Below are 21,741 nucleotides of genomic sequence, written 5' to 3'. Positions count from 1 at the left end.
CATGTAAGTTTCGAAACGCTCTATAATGCCTACATTACGTAATATGTGAACAGGAGCAGAACACGGAATAGGGGTAGTCATTGAGTTTTAACTACCACTTTGAAAAAATAAAATTTAGTAATTAATTTGATGTTTGTTTGGAGGTATATGTGTGTAGTGCTGATACACGTTGAAATCCCCAAACCACAGTACCGCAGCATGCCGTTAGTGGATTCACAAACAAAATAGTGCAGCCCACCACCACTTTATAGGTGAGCTGCACCATTTTGTTTGTGGATCCTCTAGCGGCATGCTTCAGTTCCGTGGTGTGCAGATTTCAACACACATCAGGACTGCACACATGTACCTCCAAACAAACATAAAATTAATTACAAAACTTTATTTTCTGAGGTAATAATTAAAAATTAATGGCCAACCATTGTACTAAACTTTTTATGTAAACCATATTTGATATTATTCTTTCTTTCTTTTGTCAGACGTTATGTCTGGTCTAAAATGGAAAGTGACGCGGACCTTGATCAAGCGTGACTTCCTTTCAACTGTACGGTATATGTTATATGGCATTTAGGAACTTTCGGGTAATTGAACATGTATCAATAATTACGGATAGCTGTAGTTGTATATATAAGTTTGGATGTAGCTGTATTGCATTGATGTACTGGTGGATATTGTGTGGTATGACTCCTGTAGTTGATAGTATAATTGGTATAATGTCAACTTTATCCTGATGCCACATGTCCTTGACTTCCTCAGGCAGTTGGATGTATTTTTCAATTTTTTTCTCCTGTTTTCTTTTGTATATTTGTTGTATTGGGTATGGATATTTCGATTAGTTGTGTTAATTTCTTCTTTTTATTGGTGAGTATGATGTCAGGTTTGTTATGTGGTGTTGTTTTATCTGTTATAATGGTTCTGTTCCAGTATAATTTGTATTCATCATTCTCCAGTACATTTTGTGGTGCATACTTGTATGTGGGAACGTGTTGTTTTATAAGTTTATGTTGTAAGGCAAGCTGTTGATGTATTATTTTTGCTACATTGTCATGTCTTCTGGGGTATTCTGTATTTGCTAGTATTGTACACCCGCTTGTGATGTGATCTACTGTTTCTGTTTGTTGTTTGCAAAGTCTGCATTTATCTGTTGTAGTATTGGGATCTTTAATAATATGCTTGCTGTAATATCTGGTGTTTATTGTTTGATCCTGTATTGCAATCATGAATCCTTCCATCTTACTGTATATATTGCCTTTTCTTAGCCATGCGTTGGATGCGTCTTGATCGATGTGTGGCTGTGTTAGATGATACGGGTGCTTGCCATGTAGTGTTTTCATTTTCCAGTTTACTTTCTTCATATCTGTTGATGTTACGTGATCTAAAGGGTTGTAGAAGTGGTTATGAAATTGCAGTGGTGTAGCCGATGTATTTATATGAGTGATTGCTTTGTGTATTTTGCTAGTTTCTGCTCGTTCTAGAAAGAATTTTCTAAAATTCTCTACCTGTCCATAATGCAGGTTTTTTATGTCAATAAATCCCCTTCCTCCTTCCTTTCTGCTTAATGTGAATCTTTCTGTTGCTGAATGTATGTGATGTATTCTATATTTGTGGCATTGTGATCATGTAAGTGTATTGAGTGCTTCTAGGTCTGTGTTACTCCATTTCACTACTCCAAATGAGTAGGTCAATATTGGTATAGCATAAGTATTTATAGCTTTTGTCTTGTTTCTTTCTGTCAATTCTTTTTTTAGTATTTTTTTTATTCTTTGTCTATTTTTTTTCTTTTACTTTTTCTTTAATATTTGTATTATCTATTCCTATTTTTTGTCTGTATCCTAGATATTTATAGGCATCTGTTTTTTCCATCGCTTCTATGCAGTCGCTATGGTTATCCAATATGTAATCTTCCTGTTTAGTGTGTTTTCCCTTGACTATACTATTTTTCTTACATTTGTCTGTTCCAAAAGCCATATTTATATCATTGCTGAATACTTCTGTTATCTTTAGTAATTGGTTGAGTTGCTGATTTGTTGCTGCCAGTAGTTTTAGATCATCCATGTATAGCAAATGTGTGATTTTGTGTGGGTATGTTCCAGTAATATTGTATCCATAATTTGTATTATTTAGCATGTTGGGTAGGGGGTTCAGAGCAAGGCAGAACCAGAAAGGACTTAACGAGTCTCCTTGGTATATTCCACGCTTAATCTGTATTGGCTGTGATGTGATATTATTTGAATTTGTTTGGATATTAAGTGTGGTTTTCCAATTTTTCATTACTATGTTTAGGAAGTGTATCAATTTAGGATCTACTTTGTATATTTCCAATATTTGTAGTAACCATGAGTGGAGTACACTATCAAAAGCTTTCTGTAATCAATGTATGCGTAGAGCAGCAACCTTTGTTTAGTTTTAGCGTGATATGTCACCTCTGCATCTATTATCAGTTGCTCTTGACATCCTCATGCTCCTTTGCAACAGCCTTTTTGTTCTTCATTTATCATTTTGTTCTGTGTTGTATGTGTCATTAATTTCTGTGTAATGACTGAAGTTAATATTTTGTATATTGTTGGTAGGCATGTTATGGGCGATATTTAGCTGGGTTTGCTGTGTCTGCTTGATCTTTAGGTTTCAGATAAGTTATTTCATGTGTAAGTGTATCAGGGAATGTGTATGGGTCTGCAATGTAACTGTTAAATAATTTAGTTGGATGTGAATGTGTTGAGGTGAACTTCTTTAGCCAGAAATTTGCTATTTTATCTTTTCCAGGGGCTTTCCAATTGTGAGTAGAATTAATTGCTTGGGTGACGTCATGTTGCAAAATTATCACTTCAGGCATTTGTGGTATCATATTGTATGTATCTGTTTCTGCTTTATCCACCGTGCATGCCTGTTATGTTGTACCGGGTTTGACCATATGTTGCTCCAGAAGTGTTCCATGTCTGTTATGTTTGGTGGATTGTCTATTTTAATGTGTGTGTTATCTATTGTCTGGTAAAATTTCTTTTGGTTTGTGTTGAATGTTTGGTTTTGTTTCCTTCTATTTTCACGTTTTTTGTATCTTCTAAGTCGTTTGGCCAATGCTTGTAATTTCTGCTTCTTTTCATATAATTGCTCTATCGCTTCTTGTTGTGAGATTTTACCTAACCTTTTTCGTTTTTTTTTTTCCTGACATTTCATTTCTTATAAATTGTGTTAGCTGTCCGATGTCTTTTCTCAGTTTTTCTATTCTGATCTGTAGCCTGTGTTGCCATGCTGGTTTTGTGGGTTTCTTCTGTGTGTTGGTTGGTTCTATTCTGTGCCTAGTGTGTATATTAAGTATAGTGAGTGCTCCTATATAAACCAGTAGTTTTAACTCTTCCATAGTTGTGTTTTCATTTATTTTGTTGTGTATGATTGTGTTGATAGTTTTTATTGTTGTTTTGACTTGTGGGTTATTTGGCGGTCTATGCAAGAATGGTCTAGTGTCTGTTTTGTGTCTTTGTATTCTATATATGTCAGCTGAAATTTTTCTTCTATATCTAACGTATGTGTTACTTCGAGTTCTATTTGTGCTTGTTCTGGTGGCTGTCTTAAGATTTCGTTTTCCTCTGATTGTTTAATTGATGTGTGTTGTTCTTTGTTTGTTTGCTCTGGGATGTTTGAGTCCATTACTGTATTTTCTTCTTCTTCTGATTGCACATTATTTTGTTCCAGTATTTGTTGTACTTCTTGTTCGATGTTTTCTAATTCTGACTGGGGTATCCTGTTATTTTTTATTATTACACGGATGTGATCAGCTAGTCGTTGTTCTGTTAAATATTTTAATTCTGGGTATCTGATAATAAATGTTGTGTATACTTGTGATCTGTATCCAGTTGTGTTGGTTCCTAGGTTTGTTGCTTGGTAGTAACAGAACATGAGGTGTCGATTAACTTCATCTGACCATCTCATATTCTGTCTTTGTTTTCCTCTTAGGGTGGTTGCAGGAACCATATCCTGCAAAACACCTCTATTTGGATTTAAATCATTTTCCAGTTGGCTAGCAGTGTCGTTACCATTGTGGGCGGGCATAGGGTTCAAACGTCATCCCTGACCATGACGGCGCTTGTCCGAGGCTTCTTTAGTTCTGTCCTGAACCAACTAATCACACTAAAAGGGGGGTTAGCCCTATTAGTGGTTTGTTCTTTTCGTCGCCTTTTACGACTGGCAGAACATACCGGAGGCCTATTCTTTTCCCGGGCCTCCATGGGGTAGTATTATTATTATTATTATTATTATTATTATTATTATTATTATTATTATTATTATTTCTTTTCTTCTATGGTGCTACAGTCCAGGATGAACCTTGGCCTTCCCAACGAGCTTCCGCCATCCATTACAGTCATTTGCTACCCTCCTCCAATTTCTGCATCCAAGCTTCCGTAGGTCTTCTTCCGTTCCATCCAGCCATCTTGCTCAAGGTCGACCTCGCCCTCTTTGTCCTCCTGGATTACTAAAGAGAATCTTCTTTATCACTTCAGACTCCTCCATTTGTGCCACATGACCTGCCCACCTTATCCTTCCTGATCTTATGATTTTTGTTACAGGAGCATCGGAATGTATAGTGTACGATTCTGCTTTGCACCTTTTCCTTCATTGTTCTTTCTCATACACAGGGCCAGTTATTCTCCTCAAAACTTTCCTCTCAAGTCTGTCGAGCAGCCTTGCATTGGTTTCCGTCGAGGACCATGTTTCTGATGCATAAGTGAGAGTTGGTGTAACAAGGGTTTTATAAATAGCGAATTTTGTTGGGTGGCCGAGGAGTCTTGACCGAAATAAATTACTCAAGGTGAAATATGCCTTATTTGCTGATATCAGCCTAATCTTAATTTCAGTTGAGATGTCATTAAAAAAAGTGACTATGAAACCAAGATACTTGAAGCTATCAACTCTTTCAAATGTGTGTCCATTCACACTGGAAGTTGATGGCATATTGGGTTGATATGCTTTCCACAGGCCCTGTATTTAGTTTTACCTTCATTTACCATAAGACCCAGTTACTTACTTGCTCGACTTAAGGTATGTCTTTCTTTCTGAGCGTTTGATATCCTTGCCCTTATCTTGCCATTACAAGAAAATGATCTGAATCCACGTTAGGGGCACAAAAGGTTTGAACATCCAGCAAGTTAGATTTATGCCTGTGGTCTATCAGTACGTGATCAATTTGATTAATGGTTCTACCATCAGATGACCTCCATGTTTCCTTGTGTATCTCCTTATGGGGAAGCCTGGTAGATCCCACTATCATATTCTGGGAGGCTGCGAAGATGATCAGTCTTATTCCATTATCAGTAGTGGATCCATGTTTACTGTGGGCTCCAATTGTGGACTGGAACATGTCTTCTCTTCCAAATTGTGCATTAAAATCACCCAGCATGATCTTGATGCCATTCCTTGGACACTTATCATAAACTTTTTCAAGGGCATCATAGAAATCATCTTTTAGGTCTTCAGTAGATTCTTCTGTTGGTGCATGTTCATTAATTATACTATAATTAAAGAATCTTTCTTTAGTTCTAATTACTGATAGCCTTGGATTAATGGGTGTAAACTTCATCACCAAATGTTTCAGACCTTTATGAACAAGGAAATCTGTACCAAACTCATGTCTGTCATCATCACAGCTATGGAATATTGTGCCCTCTTTCTTTTGCAGTACCCCACTCCCTGTCCATCAAATTTCTTGGATGGCAATAATGCTCTCCCTGAGCTTCCCCTGCTAGTCTAATTACTTCTTTAGTGAGCCTGGGCTCCATAAAGATTGAACATGCCAGGTACCAGTTCGTAGATCGGTTTTCCACTTTGTAACCATTCATTGTCCAAGATCTGTGCCACGTTGTCGTCTATTAATCCGTCTGGCTTCTACTCTTTGGGTTTTCGCGACTTTGCTTTTTGAAACAGGAAGAGGGTGTTAGCCTTGAGCCCAACTCCCAATCTGGAGGACCAGGATTTGTAGTAGGTTTACTTCCCTAGGGAAGCTGGCTTCACTACTCCTCTAGAGCTCTCCCTGCCCTATGTTGTGGGACACACTTCGCCTGGCTCCTCAGTCAAGACCAATCCGGCGTAGGTGACCCTGCCAGTAGCTACACTACCACCGGCATAGCCCTCGATTTCACGGAATCACACAAGCCCTCCTGCCTGGCACTAAAGGTGCCTGCTACAAGGCAGTGTCCCATTGGATAGTATTGTTATTATTATTATTATTATTGTTGTTGTTGTTGTTGTTGTTGTGGTCTTCAGACCTGAGACTGGTTTGATGCAGCTCTCCATGCTACCCTATCCTGTGCAAGTTTCTTCATCTCCCAGTACCTGCTGCAACCTACATCCTTCTGAATCTGCTTAGTGTATTCATCTCTTGGCCTCCCTCTATGATTTTTACCCTCCACGCTGCCCTCCAATGCTAAATTTATGATCTCTTGATGCCTCAGAACATGTCCTACTAACCGGTCCCTTCTTCTCGTCAAGTTGTGGCACAAACTCCTCTTCTCCCCAATGCTATTCAATACCTCCTCATTGGTTATGTGATCTACCCATCTAATCTTCAGCATTCTTCTGTAGCACCACATTTCAAAAGCTTCTATTCCCTTCTTGTCCAAACTATTTATCGTCCATGTTTCACTTCCATACATGGCTACACTCCATACAAATACTTTCAGAAACGACTTCCTGACACTTAAATCTATACTCGATGTTAACAAATTTCTCTTCTTCAGAAATGCTTTCCTTGCCATTGCCAGTCTACATTTTATATCTTCTCTACTTCGACCATCATCAGTTATTTTGCTCCTCAAATAGCAAAACTCCTTTACCACTTTAAGTGTCTCACTTCCTAATCTAATTCTCTCAGCATCACCCGACTTAATTCGACTACATTCCATTATCCTTGTTTTGCTTTTGTTGATGTTCATCTTATCTCCTTCTTTCAAGAGAATGTCCATTCCGTTCAACTGCTCTTCCAAGTCCTTTGCTGTCTCTGGCAGAATTACAATGTCATCGGCGAACCTCAAAGTTTTGATTTCTTCTTCATGGATTTTAATACCTACTCTGAATTTCTCTTTTGTTTCCTTTACTGCTTGCTCAATATACAGATTGAATAACATCGGGGAGAGGCTACAACCCTGTCTAACTCCCTTCCCAACCACTGCTTCCCTTTCATGTCCCTCGACTCTTATAACTGCCATCTGGTTTCTGTACAAATTGTAAATAGCCTTTCGCTCCCTGTATTTTACCCCTGACACCTTTAGAATTTGGAAGAGAGTATTCCAGTCAACATTGTCAAAAGCTTTCTCTAAGTCTACAAATGCTAGAAACGTAGGTTTGCCTTTCCTTAATCTTTCTTCTAAGGTAAGTCGTAAGGTCAGTATTGCCTCACATGTTGCAATATTTGTACGGAATCCAAACTGATCTTCCCCGATGTCGGCTTCTACCAGTTTTTCCATTCGTCTGTAAAGAATTTGTGTTTGTATTTTGCAGCTGTGACTTATTAAACTGATAGTTCGGTAATTTTCACATCTGTCAGCACTTGCTTTCTTTGGGACTGGAATTATTATATTCTTCTTGAAGTCTGAGGGTATTTCGCCTGTCTCATACATCTTGCTCACCAGATGGTAGAGTTTTATCAGGACTGGCTCTTCCAAGGCCGTCAGTAGTTGTAATGGAATGTTGTTCACTCCCAGGGCCTTGTTTCGGCTCAGGTCTTTCAGTGCTCTGTCAAACCCTTCACGTAGTATCGTATCTCCCATTTCGTCTTCATCTACATTCTCTTCCATTTTATAATATTGTCCTCAAGTACATCGCCCTTGTATAGACCCTCTATATACTCCTTCCATCTTTCTGCTTTCCCTTCTTTGGTTAGAACTGGGTTTCCATCTGAGCTCTTGATATTCATACAAGTGGTTCTCTTTTTTCCAAAGGCCTCTTTAATTTTTCTGTAGGCAGTATCTATCTTACCCCTAGTGAGATAAGCCTCTACATCCTTACATTTGTCCTCTAGCCATCCCTGCTTAGCCATTTTGCGCTTCCTGTCGATCTCATTTTTGAGACGTTTGTATTCCTTTTTGCCTGCTTCGTTTACTGCATTTTTATATTTTCTCCTTTCATCAATTAAATTCAATATTTCTTCTGTTACCCAAGGATTTCTACTAGCCCTCGTCTTTTTACCTACTTGATCCTCTGCTGCCTTCACTACTTCATCCCTCAGAGCTACCCATTCTTCTTCTACTGTACTTCTTTCCCCCACTGCTGCCAATTGTTCTCTTATGCTCTCCCTGAAACTCTGTACAACCTCTGGTTTAGTCAGTTTATCCAGGTCCCATCTCCTTAAACTCCCACCTTTTTGCAGTGTCTTCAATTTTAATCTGTAGTTCATAACCAATAGATTGTGGTCAGAGTCCACATCTGCCCCTGGAAATGTCTTACAATTTAAAATGTGGTTTCTAAATCTCTGTCTTACCATTATATAATAATAATTATAATTATATAATAATAATTATTATTATTAATTTTGTGGCCAGATCGGATCACTTGAGTCAGTCCACATTCAGTTTTTCTTTGAAGGTTGCACTGTTCAGTTCTTGTGATCCATCCGGTACTATTTCATTCTTTCCAATTGTAATTTTCTCAGTTAATCCGAAATTTCTGTCACATTCCAGGTTTCATTCCTGATGACAATTGTGGTTCTTAAGAAGAGTATTAATTTTATTATATTTGTTCTCTGCATCTGTTATCTTGAGTCCACCTGCTTTAAGCTCTTGCTGAATTTCTCAGATCTGTTGTTCTCTTGTCTTTTTTCTAAGATTACTCATCTCAAGTTTTTGTTAAGTCATGTTTCCTTACAGTCACAAAATGTAGAGGAAATAAGTAAGAGATTTTTATTTTCTTCATTGTGCTGTTCAGTCTCTCGATAGAAAGTTTCTTTGGGGAGGCTTCTCGAAACTCCTTTGACCAGGTATTTTTTTATTTATGTGAGTTCTGATTATTCATCTTTCAGTTTTGAGGATCTTATCAGTTCTTTCATTCTTAACTTTGAGCAGGGTTTTGGAAGTATAAGTAGTTGTGGGAGATTTTACTGTTTTTGTGTTGAATTTTAGTGTCTACTGGAAAGCATTTCTTATTATTTGTTGACCAGGTTAGAAATTGAGCTTTTTCAGTTTATTGGTTCCATTTATCCATGTTTCTTTCTCACTTAAGTTATGTATGATGATTTCTTGAAGATATTTAAGCTGAAGCACTATGTAAATTTTTTTAGGTGTTTATGAAGACTGTACTTGTACACAGGGGTTTCATGGGCACAATCTCAGTTTTCTCGAAGGATACTGGTAATCATTTTTTTAAGGTGATTGTTTAGAGACTGGTGATCTGGGCACAAACTTGTAGCATGTCAAGAGCTGAGAGAGCTAAATCATCTGCAAACCCCAGGCAGTTGGTTCATATGAGGGCTTCACTCCAGTTTTGATTTTAACTGTTTTCTTTTTTGCCAAATCTGCATGACATAATCGAGGGCTACATTGAAAAGCATTGGGGATAATCCATCACCTTGTCTAAGAACACTTTTTACTGTGAAGATTTTTGAAATTCCTTTACTGAAATTTATCTTGGAATTTGTGTCGGTTAAAGCTAGTTAATTGAATTTTATTATTTTGGGTTGAAGATCACATGATCCAAGGGTTTTTGAAAGTGTGTATCTATGGACTCTATCTTATGCTTTTTTTGAAATCTTTGAATGAAATAAAGAGCTGTTTTTCTGCACTTATAATATTCTATTACTAATTTTAAGCTTAGAATTTGGAAGGGCAGGTTCTGTTTGGGTGAAATCCACCTTGGTACTTTACAAGTTGTGGTTCAAGAATGTTTTTGATCTCATTGTAAATTACACGAGAAGAAATTTTGTATGTGTGCTCTAGAAGGGTATTCCTCTGTAATTGTCTGGTTGAGTTTCATCTCCTTTTTTTTTTTAATTAGGTAAGGTAGTTCGAGGTCTGTATTTTGACGCTAGACGGGCAGATCAGGTCCGACAACCACCTCGTCATCCTCTGCCAATGGCATCATTGAATGTTGGATGGAGGGGCATGTGGTCATCACATTGCCACATGTTGTCAGGCTTTTTGATCTCGACTGCTTATCAGTCAAGTGGCTCCTCAGCTGGCATCACGAGTGCACTCTCTTCAGGTCCTCCCACCGAGGAAAAATCCCTGCGAGTGCCGGAAATCGAACCTGGGTCTCCCACGTGGCAGGCAACTGTGCTGATCGTTTAGCTGTGAAGGCAGATCTTTTTTTAAAATTATGAATCCAGTGCTCTGGAATTTTCTCTGCGGTCCACATTTTGATTAGATGTCGGTGGAGATTTACGATTGCAGTTTTTCATACATTTTCCCAGTTTTCTGTGCAGAGTAGATTATCACCGAATGCCTCGAAATTATTTAGTTCTGTGATTGCGAGTTCTACCTCGCCAATGGTCGGAGGATTGACTACTTCAGTGGAGGTTTAAATGAATGTGTCCTTATGTATTTGAAACTTTTCCAGAGTGTTGCCACAATTTAAATGTTTGTGAATGTCTCTGTGAGGAGCTCTTCATTTTATTGGTTATTGTGCACCAACTTTCCTGATTTGAATCTCAGCATTAATTTTGGCATTCGTATTTTTTAAAGATATCTGCCGAATGTTTGCTAACAGTATCATGACTGGTTCTTCTTGAAATTTTCTTCCATCTGTTTTACAGTGTTTTTAAGATATTAACATTTTGTTTGCCGTATCATTTAATGAGTTGAGTTCCTTTGTTTTATTAGTTGTAAATTTGATGGAGTTGGTGATTAATCAAGCTCGATGTCTTCTCTCTGCCGCTTGATCGTGTGCTTAATTTCAACAATTATTTTTCTTAATGGAAAATTGAAACTGATTTTTTTGTTATTGTTTTTAATTTGACATTCTGTTCTTACAGTAAGTTGATGCTGAAACAATCTCCTCAGATTTTCTGTAGTAATCCATAGTGTTTATTGATTTGATTTGGTCAAATTTTCTCTTATTTTGATTTGGAGGTTTTTTCTTTACCATAGGGCTTACTTTTATTCTGATATGTACAACATATTGAGTAGGCCTGTGTCTATAACCTTTAGAACTTAAGTTTTGTAAATTTCTTAACAGTGAAATTTCTCTATGCAAACAGTCTAGCTGCCATTTACCTTTTCTGAAGTTGAGATATTTCCTTATTTTTAGTTATAGTAGTTTCCTTAAAAAGCGTGTTGATTTTGAGATAAGTGTGTCGTTGCTGCAAAATTTCAGTCAGTCATTGATCATTTTTGTTGGTAAGCTGTAACTTTCTCCTCTAACAGTAAAGTGTCTTGTATCCTGCTGTGTGCCACACTATTAGTTTGCTTCATTACACCTACATCCAGTGGGGTCACTGGAAGCAGTGAACAGACAGCATCCCTGATCGACAAGCCACATAGTATGTCTGTTGGTCAGCAGTCGCAGGCTCACTCTAGCTTGTGTTTCCTCTAGGTGACCAGCTGACGTATTGATGACAACCTTTCACTACAACAGTTATATATGGATATCCTTTGGAATGACCGTTTTACGACTGGGCCTGCTTCGGCTCTGAGTGTAGTGATATTCTGCATACTCCTATTAAGTTCTATTTCAGTGGACTCCGATACCATTCAGAGGTTCAGATTCATTGGTGGTCTGGATGCGTGGTGTGGGTAGACCTGCTGACAGAAGTGTTACCTGCTGCTGGCTGTAATCCGGGCTGTTTTGCCGTAGATTGAATTGCATGGCAAGTTTTTATTTCCTTTTCCGGCTTCCGTTCACCAGTTTCTTGTCCAGCTGCCGTTGGCTGACTACAGTACTTGTGGCAGGACAGGCAGCCACTGTGCAGTTTTCTTCGGCTCACCCAACACCATTTTCTGGTTTCAGTGAGTCTACAGAATGGTGAGAAAATTACCTATGCCGGTTCTTGCTGGACTGCCGGGTAAGGCATACTGTTGACTCAATTAACAGAGCTGCCTTGTAATTGTCCAGCAGTGTGGAGTTATATGAAGTTGTGCAAAATTTTAAGTTTTCCACTTATCCGGAGAAACTCCCATCTGACGAACTTTGGTGTTTGCTTACACAGTATTTCTGACATCAAACCCAAGTTTGGTGGCACGGTTGCAATTTATCCAGCACACCACAAGCACACTGGGCAGTCATATGCTGCCTGTATCACCGATTTGCTGGATCTCTTGTCTGTTGTTGAATTGGGTGTCTCAAATGTGATGTCATATACAGACTCACTAACTTTGGGGGTGATTGTCCAGTTAGCACCTGATCCTGAGATCAAAACTAGGTCATTGACTTTGGCCAACACTTCTTTATCCATCTTTGCTCAGCTTGCTGAATCGCCTGAATTTACACAGGGGCAAGAGATGTCCTTTCTGACAGTTGGCAGATGTGTTATTAGGTGAGCATGGTAAACAGCCCCTGGTGCCCTGTGGGTCTGCCCTGGTGGACTTTCTCTTGCCAAGTCACTGTGTGTTGATGCTGTTGATGATTCTGGCAAATTGGTGTTGTGGCACCACCTGTTTCATCTGTGTTGAGCTTGGCACGTTCGTGACATGCGTAGTGTAGTAATTCCTGCCCACTTTGTTTTTCATGTCCTCGGTGTCACTTTGCTTCTGTTTTCGTTGGGTGAGCCTGTGGTTCTGTCCTGATTGCCTTTTGGTGCATGTTCGATGAGAGTATCCACACATGGAGGCCGTGTGTAGGATTGCCGTTAGGTAGACCATATACCACAGTTTGTAACAGTCGGTGTGCTGAGGTCGATCATCGGACATCCCTGTGTTTTCGTTGGTCCCTGGGACCTGTCCCTGAAGACCGGCACAAGTTGCTCTGGTATACTTTGCTGGTATTACTAGTAGATGAGTGACTGGTTGAATTTCAAGCAGACATTGGAGTGACAGTTAGCGCCAGTAATTTAGGTACACACAGGATCTTGGGCTGCCTGGTGTTGCAGCGGCCACTATGTCACATTGTGTCTAACAGTAAACAGTGTATTCGTTTGAGGAGGCAACTCTCCATCTCTGCACTATATAATAATGCGGAACGTCAGCAAAATATTTTTGGTGATGATGCTTTTTCTGTTTTCATTTTCAGATGTTTGATGAAGTCTCGGTCGATCCCATTTCAGGATTTGGAGTCCTTTTTACAGTCGTACAATCTGCTCTTTGAAAATACCTTGGGTCAAGCAGAAAATTTCAAGGGATACATTTGTCTTAAGTCACTGGCACTGCCTAAATTTTGTCAGCCTCTTCACATTCGCTTCTCCATGTGTGACAAGGCAAAGGCTGAGGTGCAGCAGTGGCAGGATTAGGGTGTTGTATCTCCTATTTTGAGAGGAGATTTTTGGAGATAAGTAGTAGCTCTATGAATATCAAGAGCTCAGATGGCCATCCAAGGCTAAGCAAAGGAGGAAAAGCCGAAAGGTGGAAGGAGTATATAGAGGGCCTATACAAGGGAAGAGGATGTAGATGAAGATGGAATGGGAAATATGATACTGCCAGAAGAATTTGATAGAGCACTGAAAGACCCAAGCTGAAACAAGGTCCCTGGAGTAGATGACGTTCCATCAAAACTAGTGATAGCCTTGGGAGAGCCATTGTGACATAGGTCTTTCATATGTTGTGCAAAATGTATCAGACAGGTAAAATACCATCAGACTTCTAGATCAATGAAATAATTCCAATTCCAAAGAAACCAGTTGCTGACATGTGTGAAAATTACCAAACTATCAGTTTAGTAAGTCATGGTTGCAAAATACGAAATTGAATTCTTTACAGAAGAGTGAAGAAACTGTTAGAAGCTGACCTCAGGAAAGATCACTTAGGATTTTGGGGAAATGTAGGAACATGCAAGGCTACACCGCCCCTACAACTTAAGGAAAAGCAGAGAAAACCTTTGACGATGTTGACTGGAAGACTCTCTTTGAAACTCTGATGGTAGCAGAAGTAGAATGCATGGAGCAAGAGGATATGTACAACTCGTACAGAAACCAGACAGCAGTTATAAGGGCCGAGTGGCATGAAGGGGAAGTAGTGGTTGAGAAGGCACTGAGACAAAGTTGTAATCTATCACAGATTTTATTCAATCTGTACATTGAGCATGCACTAAAGGAAACCAAAGAAAATTGGGGAATAGGAATCAGAGTTCAGAGAGAAGAAATAAAACTCTGAGGTTTGTCAATGAGATTGTAACTTTGTCAGAGGCATCAAAAACCTTGGAAGGGCAGTTGAATGAAACGGATGGCATCTTGAAACGAGGATTCAGGATAAACATCAACAAACACAAGACAAGGATAATGGGATGTTGTGGAATTAAATCAGGTGATACTATGGGAATTAGATAAGGAAACAACACTTACAGCAGTAGATAGGTATTGCTATTTGGGCAGCAAAATAAGAGATGATGCCAAAGTAGAGAGGATATAAAATTTAGACTTGCAATGGCAGGAAAAGCATTTCTGAGGAAGAGAAATTTGTTCACTTCGAATACAGACTTAAGTGTTAGCAAGTGAAAAATGCATGATGAACAGTTTAGACTAGAAGAGAATAGAAGCTTTTGAAAAGTGGTGCTACAAAAGAATCCTGAATATTAGATTGGCTGATCATGTAACTAATGAGGAGGTACTGGAGGTGTTGGGCAGCGTGCTCAGCAACTGGGTGGTACAGCTGTTTCTTGGCTACAGTTTTTCAGTGGCCACTTGTGTAGGCAGACAGTTTTTCGGTTGTCATGCCCTCGTAGAATGCAGCACAGTGCTTGCAGCTTAGGTTGTAGATCACATGTTTGGTTTCACAGGTAACCCTGCCTTTGATGGTAGGTGATGTTTGTGGCCAGTATGGAGGAGATGGTGGTGGGAGGAGACATGGGACGGGTCTTGCATCTAGGTCTACTACAGGTATGGCAAGGGGTTGGAGGCATGGGTTGTGTAGGGATGGATGAGGATATTGTGTAGGTTCGGTAGGTGGTGGAAGACCACTTGGGAGGGTTGGGAAGTGTAGTGGGTAGGACATTCCTAATTTCAGGGCACAATGAGAGGTAGTCAAAACCCTGGTAGAGAATGTGATTCAGTTGTTCCAGTCCTAGGTGGTACCGAGTCAGAAGGGGAATGATCCTTTGCGGCTGAACGGTGGGGCTTTGGGAAGTGGTGGGTGACTGTAGAGCTGAGGCATGGGAGATCTGTTTTTGTACAAGGTTGGGAGAATAATTACAATTTGTAAAGGTCTCAGTGAGACCAATGGTTTATTTCAAGAGGGGCCACTGCCCACTACAGGCGCGACAGCCATTGGTGGCTAGGCTGTATGGATTGGGTGGCAGCGGTAGAAGTGGAGATACTGTTGGTGGTTGGTAGGTTTGAAATGGATAGAGGTACTGATGTAGGAGGTGGAGGTCAACATCGAGGAAGAGCTAGGTGAAGCAAATGGGAGAGAAGCTGTTGAGGTTCTGGAGGAATGTGGATAGGGTGTCCTCACCCTCGATCCAGATCACGAAGATGTCATCAGTGAATCTGAACCAGGTGAGAAGTTTGGGAATCTGTACGGTTAGGAAGGAGTCTTCTAAATGCCCCATGATTAGGTTGTCATAGGATAGTGCCACGTGGGTGCCCATTCCTGTACCCGGATTTGTTTGTAGGTGATGCCTTCAAAGGAGAAGTAATTGGGAGTGAGGTTATAGTTGGTCATGGTGACCAGGAATGAGATTGTAGGTTTGGAATCTGTTGGGCATTGAGGAAGGTAGCGTTCAATAGCAGCAAGGCCATGGGCATTAGAGATGTTAGTGTAAAGGGAGGAGGCTTCAGTAGTGACAAGCAGGGCACAGTGTGGTAAAGGAACATAAACTGTACAGAGTTGGTGGAGGAAATGATTGGTATCTTTTATATAGGAGAGTAGGTTACAGGTAAGAGGTTGGAGTGTTGGTCTATGTCTTTCAGGAGGGGCACAGTAATTGGCCACATTGCAGTGTTCTGGGCGGTTGGGTTTATAGACTTGAGGAAGCATGTAGAAGGTAGAAGTATGGGAAGTGGTAGGGTTGAGAAGAGATGTAGACCCTAGGGAGAGGTTCTGGGACCAGCCTATGGATTTGAGGACAGACTGGAGATCCTGCTGGATTTTCAGAATGGGGTCACTATGGCAGGTTTTGTAGGCGAACAAATCTGACAACTGATGAAGTTCTTCTGCCAGGTAATCCTTGCGATTCAAACAACAGTGGTGGAGCCTTTTGTCAGCAGGTAGTATTATAATGTTGGGATCTGTTTTTAGGTGGTGGATTGTGGTTTTTTGTGTGACTGTAAGGTGAGCTTGCGTCTTGAGGGGTCTGGGGAATGATGGCGACACAAGGTTCGAGGTTAAGAAATTCTGTAAAGTTATCAGGGGGTAATTTGAGGGCAGGGGTGGAGGGGGGGGGGGGGGGCACAGTTGGATGGAGAAGTGAACTGGGTCAGGCTGGGTTCCACATTGGTCTTTGGTTGAGTCTGATTGGTAGGGTTGATGGCGAAAAAGTGTTTTCACTGTAGGAACTGAGCAAAGGTTGTTAACAAGTCCAGCATGACTGAATTTGGGAGTGAGGCAAAGGTAAGGGCTTTGGAAAGAACTGATACTTCTGTGCGACTGCCCCACCCTCAAAAGCCCCCTCTCATCTAAAGAGACACAAAACACAATCATGGACCTTTCCTCCAAAAACCCTTAGCTCCACAATAGTATCAGTGCTTTCCAAAGGCATTTCTTCTGCAACTCCTTGAAGGGTACATTAACAGCAGGACCAGCAGACAATCCATTTCATTACATAAACTCAGCCTTTGAATCAGTTAACTTGAGTAATTAAAGTCATTGTCACTAGAAAAAACAGTATCTACATTTACATCTACACAGATACTATGCAAGCCACTGTACTCTGCGTGGCGGAGGGTACCCTGTATCACTACTTGTCATTTCTCCTCCTGCTCCACTCAAAATAGAGTGAGGGAAAGACTGTCATATGAGCCCTAATGTCTTGTATCTTATCTTTGTGGTCCTTAAGCACAATGTATGTGGGCTGCAGTAGAATCGTTTGGCAACCAGCTTCGAATGCTGGTTCTCTGAATTTTCTCAATAGTGTTTCTCAAAAAAGAACATTGCCTTTCTTCCATGGATTCCCATTTGAGTTCCCGAAACAGCTCCGTAACACTTACATATTGTTCAAACCTACTGGTAACAAATCTAGCGTCCGCAGCTCGTGGTCGTGCGGTAGCGTTCTCGCTTCCCACGCCCGGGTTCCCAGGTTCGATTCCCAGCGGAGTCAGGGATTTTCTCTGTCTCGTGATGACTGGGTGTTGTGTGCTGTCCTTAGGTTAGTTAGGTTTAAGTAGTTCTAAGTTCTAGGGGACTGATGACCATAGATGTTAAGTCCCATAGTGCTCAGAGCCATTTGAACAAATCTAGCAGCCCACCTCTGAATTGCCTCGATGCGTTCCTTCAATCTGACCTGGGACAGATCCCAAATACTTAAACAGTACTCAAGAATAGGTTGCACCGGTGTTCTATATAAGGTCTCCTTTACAGGTGAACCATTCTTCCCTACCACACTTTTCACGTGCTCATTCCACCTCATAGTGCTTTGCAATGTTACGCCCAGATATTGTAACAATTTGACTGTCAGGCAGGGAACTAGTAATACTGTATCCAAACATTATAGGTTTGTTCTTCCTACTCATCTGCATTAACTTACATTTTTCCGCATTTAGAGCTATCTGCCATTCAACACACAAACTGGAAATTTTGTCTAAACCACCTTGTATCTTCCTACAGACACTCAACTTTAAAACCTTACCATACACCACTGCATCGTCAGCAAACAACTGCAGATTGCTGCCCACCCTGTCCACCAAATTGTTTATGTATATAGAGGACAACAGTGGTTCTATCACACTTCCCTGGGGCGCTCCTGACAATATCCTTGCCTCTATTATTTAAAAATTCTGTGAGCCACTGACATATCTATGAACTTATTCCATATGCCCGTTCCTTTGTTAAGAGCCTGCAATTTTCACCCGGTCAATTCCTTTCCAGAAATCTAGAAATATGGAATCTACCTGTTGCCCTTCATCAGTGGTTCTTAGTATATCATGTGAGAAATGGGCAAGCTGAGTTTCACACGAGCAATGCTTTCTAAATCCATGCTGATTTGTGAACATAAGTACCTTAGTCTCAAGAAAGTTTATTATATTCGAACTGAGAATATGTTCAAGGATTCTGCAGCAGACAGAAGTTAGGGATATTGATCTGTAATTTTGTGGGTCCATTTTTTTACTTTTCATATATACTGGAGTCACCTGCACTTTTTTCCAGTCACTTGGGACTTTGTGCTGGGCAAGAGATTAACGATAAGTGCAAACTAGGTAAGGGGCCAGTGCTGTAGAGTAATCTTTGTACAATCAAACTGGGATTCCATTTGGACCTGATGATTTATTTGTTTTCAAATGTTTCAGTTGTTTCTCAACAACAGGTATGTCTATTTGTGTGTCATCCATATGGGAGTCTGTCTTGTGGTCAAATGACAGTATGGAGAAAATTGTTAAAAGTGCACTGTAAGCTAATTCCTTGACACTGCCTAGTATAAATGCGAAACTAAATTATGTTAAAAGTTTCCTTTTTCCACATTTTCATCTTTTCCTCTTGTGTTTGTTCTAGCTGTAGCTGCTCAAGTATTTCCACATACAGAATGCGTGTGTGTGACAAAACAAGAGTGAGGCACTCTGTTGAAGCAGCTGCTTCAACAAACAAACGTACCAGAGAAACTCAAGTAAGAGCACAAAATATTTTTCTTTGTTTGTTGGAAAAAGTAACACTCTTTTTTGTTGGATGTGACACAGAAAGGATGAGGTGTTCAGTCATAAAGGTCTTTGACCAAATACTCAGTGAGATAAGAATTTAAGAATTCAATGGATAATATAGTTAACTTCAAACACAAATTGAAATCATATCCTCTTGACAACGCTGCTACTCAGTAGAAGAATTTCTGAATGTGTTGTAATACAATAATACCCTTGTGTGTGTGTGTGTGTGTGTGTGTGTGTGTGTGTGTGTGTGTGTGTGTGTGTGTGTGTTTTATTTTTTTCAAGAGAAGGATAGAGAGACACTGAACATAGTTTAGTGTAAATCACTGTATGTATGTTAAAAAAGAGAAAAACTTAAGATATCATGTAAATGGTCAGTATGTTGCCTTGTTTTCTGCTAAGAGGGTGTACTGTGATCATAAAACTGACTTGTTCCATATCATAGTGAGAGGCTAATATCATGATCCATGGAACATGCGTCTAACTAACCAGGATAGTGCCGCGAGATGTAGCAAGAACAAACGCAGTAAAAAATGCATGCTGTCCTCCTTGGTCCAGAATCCAGGGAGACTTTTCTTCTCAGTCCTGTAGTAAACTTATCCTCTCTGTTTTATCAGATCAGAACCTCTTTGTACAACGTTTATGCCAGTCCCCAATCGTCCTTTTTTTCCCATCATTTCCTTGTTCACAGGCCTTTAATATTCTGGGTGGAAGTTTTTTTTCCTTCCTCAGCCTATGGCTAATTTTTAGTGGACACAAACAGCATTTTTGGTACTCTGCAGTCATTGGTCTTCTGTTTAAGTATGTTCATATACAGTGCACCTAGTTTCGTTACCCAATTCATCATTAAATCTTCAACCATTTCTTTATGTGTATTGTTTTGCCATTGAGCTTTCAGAGTTCTGTTAGGGTCCTTGTGTTATTATTCTTATGGGACGTGTGGCCGAAGGAAGTAAGTTTAACTGCCTTGGAGTAGTGTGATCAAAATAACTTTTCACTTTTGATGTTCAGATGGGTGGAAGAGGGCTAACAACATTGCTCCAGTATTACCAGTGATGAGACTCCACCAACAGTCAGGTAGGTGTAGTTAACTTTGTTGCTGCCGCATCAGTCAACAGTAGCATGTGCTATAAAGCATCAGTAGCTTCTGTGACTTCTGGTCAGCACGTGTTGACAACACTGCTCCAGTCCATTGGATCCTTGCCAAACTGTCAAAAGTTGCAAATTATCTTAATAACACTGTAATGTATGTTTCCCACAGCGTTATGCACCTCATTGTTTTTCCTGACCTACATTTTTCTTTATTTTTTTTCAGTTGTTTGTTTGAGCTTCTCAAGTTCTCTCTTTGCATCTTTTACATTAAGATGTTTGTTTCAGATGCTTTCAAAACCTCCAGTCATTGTCAGCCACTCTTTTTAGGTATTTGAAGGACTGGCTCACTGATTATCATCCTACACCAGTTTCATTTTCATCAATGAATCCTTAATATTGCTGTATATTTTGTATAGTTATGTTAATTTTTTCTCTCTAATCAAGACTTGGAGTCCAGTTTAATCAGCTTGTTCATGGAGTTCATCAGTCTGATCATTCAGGTACATAAACCGAAGATCACAAGCTTATATATGAACACTAGCCTAGGCAATCTGTATCGAGTCTGATTTTGGTTCAACAAGGGTCAAATCCCCATCAGTCATCCAGATTTAGGCTTCCCATGTTTCTGTAAATCACTCAGTGCAGTTATGATGTATTTTGAAAGTGTTCTCTTGTCATTGACAGGACATTAACCCTAATTTTCCTTCTTTGTTAGTGTGGCTCCTTGAAAACTGTTTCCACTTTTCACTCCTCTATATTTGTGAACTATTCTTTATTCTCTGATGGTCTTTGGTAAGGCCCTTTTCGAGATACTCTAATGTCAAAGAATTATGTGATTTTATGTAAAAAAATTTATATTTAGTTATTCATTCATTTATTCATCCATCTATCCCCCCCCCCATGAACCATGGACCTTGCCGTTGGTGTGGAGGCTTGCGTGCCTCAGCGATACAGATAGCTGTACCGTAGGTACAACCACAACGGAGGGGTATCTGTTGAGAGGCCAGACAAACGTGTGGTTCCTGAAGAGGGGCAGCAGCCTTTTCAGTAGTTGCAGGGGCAACAGTCTGGATGATTGACTGATCTGGCCTTGTAACAATAACCAAAACGGCCTTGCTGTGCTGGTACTGCGAATGGCTGAAAGCAAGGGGAAACTACGGCCGTAATTTTTCCCGAGGGCATGCAGCTTTTACTGTATGATTAAATGATGATGGCGTCCTCTTGGGTAAAATATTCCGGAGGTAAAATAGTCCCCCATTCGGATCTCCGGGCGGGGACTACTCAAGAGGATGTCATTATCAGGAGAAAGAAAACTGGCGTTCTACGGATCGGAGCGTGGAATGTCAGATCCCTTAATCGGGCAGGTAGGTTAGAAAATTTAAAAAGGGAAATGGATAGGTTAAAGTTAGATATAGTGGGAATTAGTGAAGTTCGGTGGCAGGAGGAACAAGACTTCTGGTCAGGTGACTACAGGGTTATAAACACAAAGTCAAATAGGGGTAATGCAGGAGTAGGTTTAATAATGAATAGGAAAATAGGAATGCGGGTAAGCTACTACAAACAGCATAGTGAACGCATTATTGTGGCCAAGATAGACACGAAGCCCATGCCTACTACAGTAGTACAAGTTTATATGCCAACTAGCTCTGCAGATGACGAAGAAATTGAAGAAATGTATGATGAAATGAAAGAATTTATTCAGATAGTGAAGGGAGACGAAAATTTAATAGTCATGGGTGACTGGAATTCGAGTGTAGGAAAAGGGAGAGAAGGATACGTAGTAGGTGAATATGGATTGG

At 40.1% G+C, this 21,741-nt stretch overlaps 1 protein-coding gene across 1 annotated transcript in view; it reads left to right on the top strand.

Annotated features, from left to right (window-relative positions):
- Positions 1-21,741, top strand: part of LOC124550823 — a 147,475-nt gene that overhangs the window by 22,831 nt on the left and 102,903 nt on the right. Inside the window, exon 3 of the mRNA XM_047125549.1 lies at positions 18,705-18,816. Coding sequence (XP_046981505.1) covers positions 18,705-18,816 — 112 coding nt within the window. The remainder of the gene's footprint in view (positions 1-18,704; positions 18,817-21,741) is intronic.

Source organism: Schistocerca americana, chromosome 9 (genome assembly GCF_021461395.2).
Source record: "Schistocerca americana isolate TAMUIC-IGC-003095 chromosome 9, iqSchAmer2.1, whole genome shotgun sequence".
Taxonomy (NCBI): Eukaryota; Metazoa; Arthropoda; class Insecta; order Orthoptera; family Acrididae; genus Schistocerca; species Schistocerca americana.
Note: the sequence above shows the minus strand (reverse complement) of the source record. Positions and strands in the feature narration are given on the sequence as shown.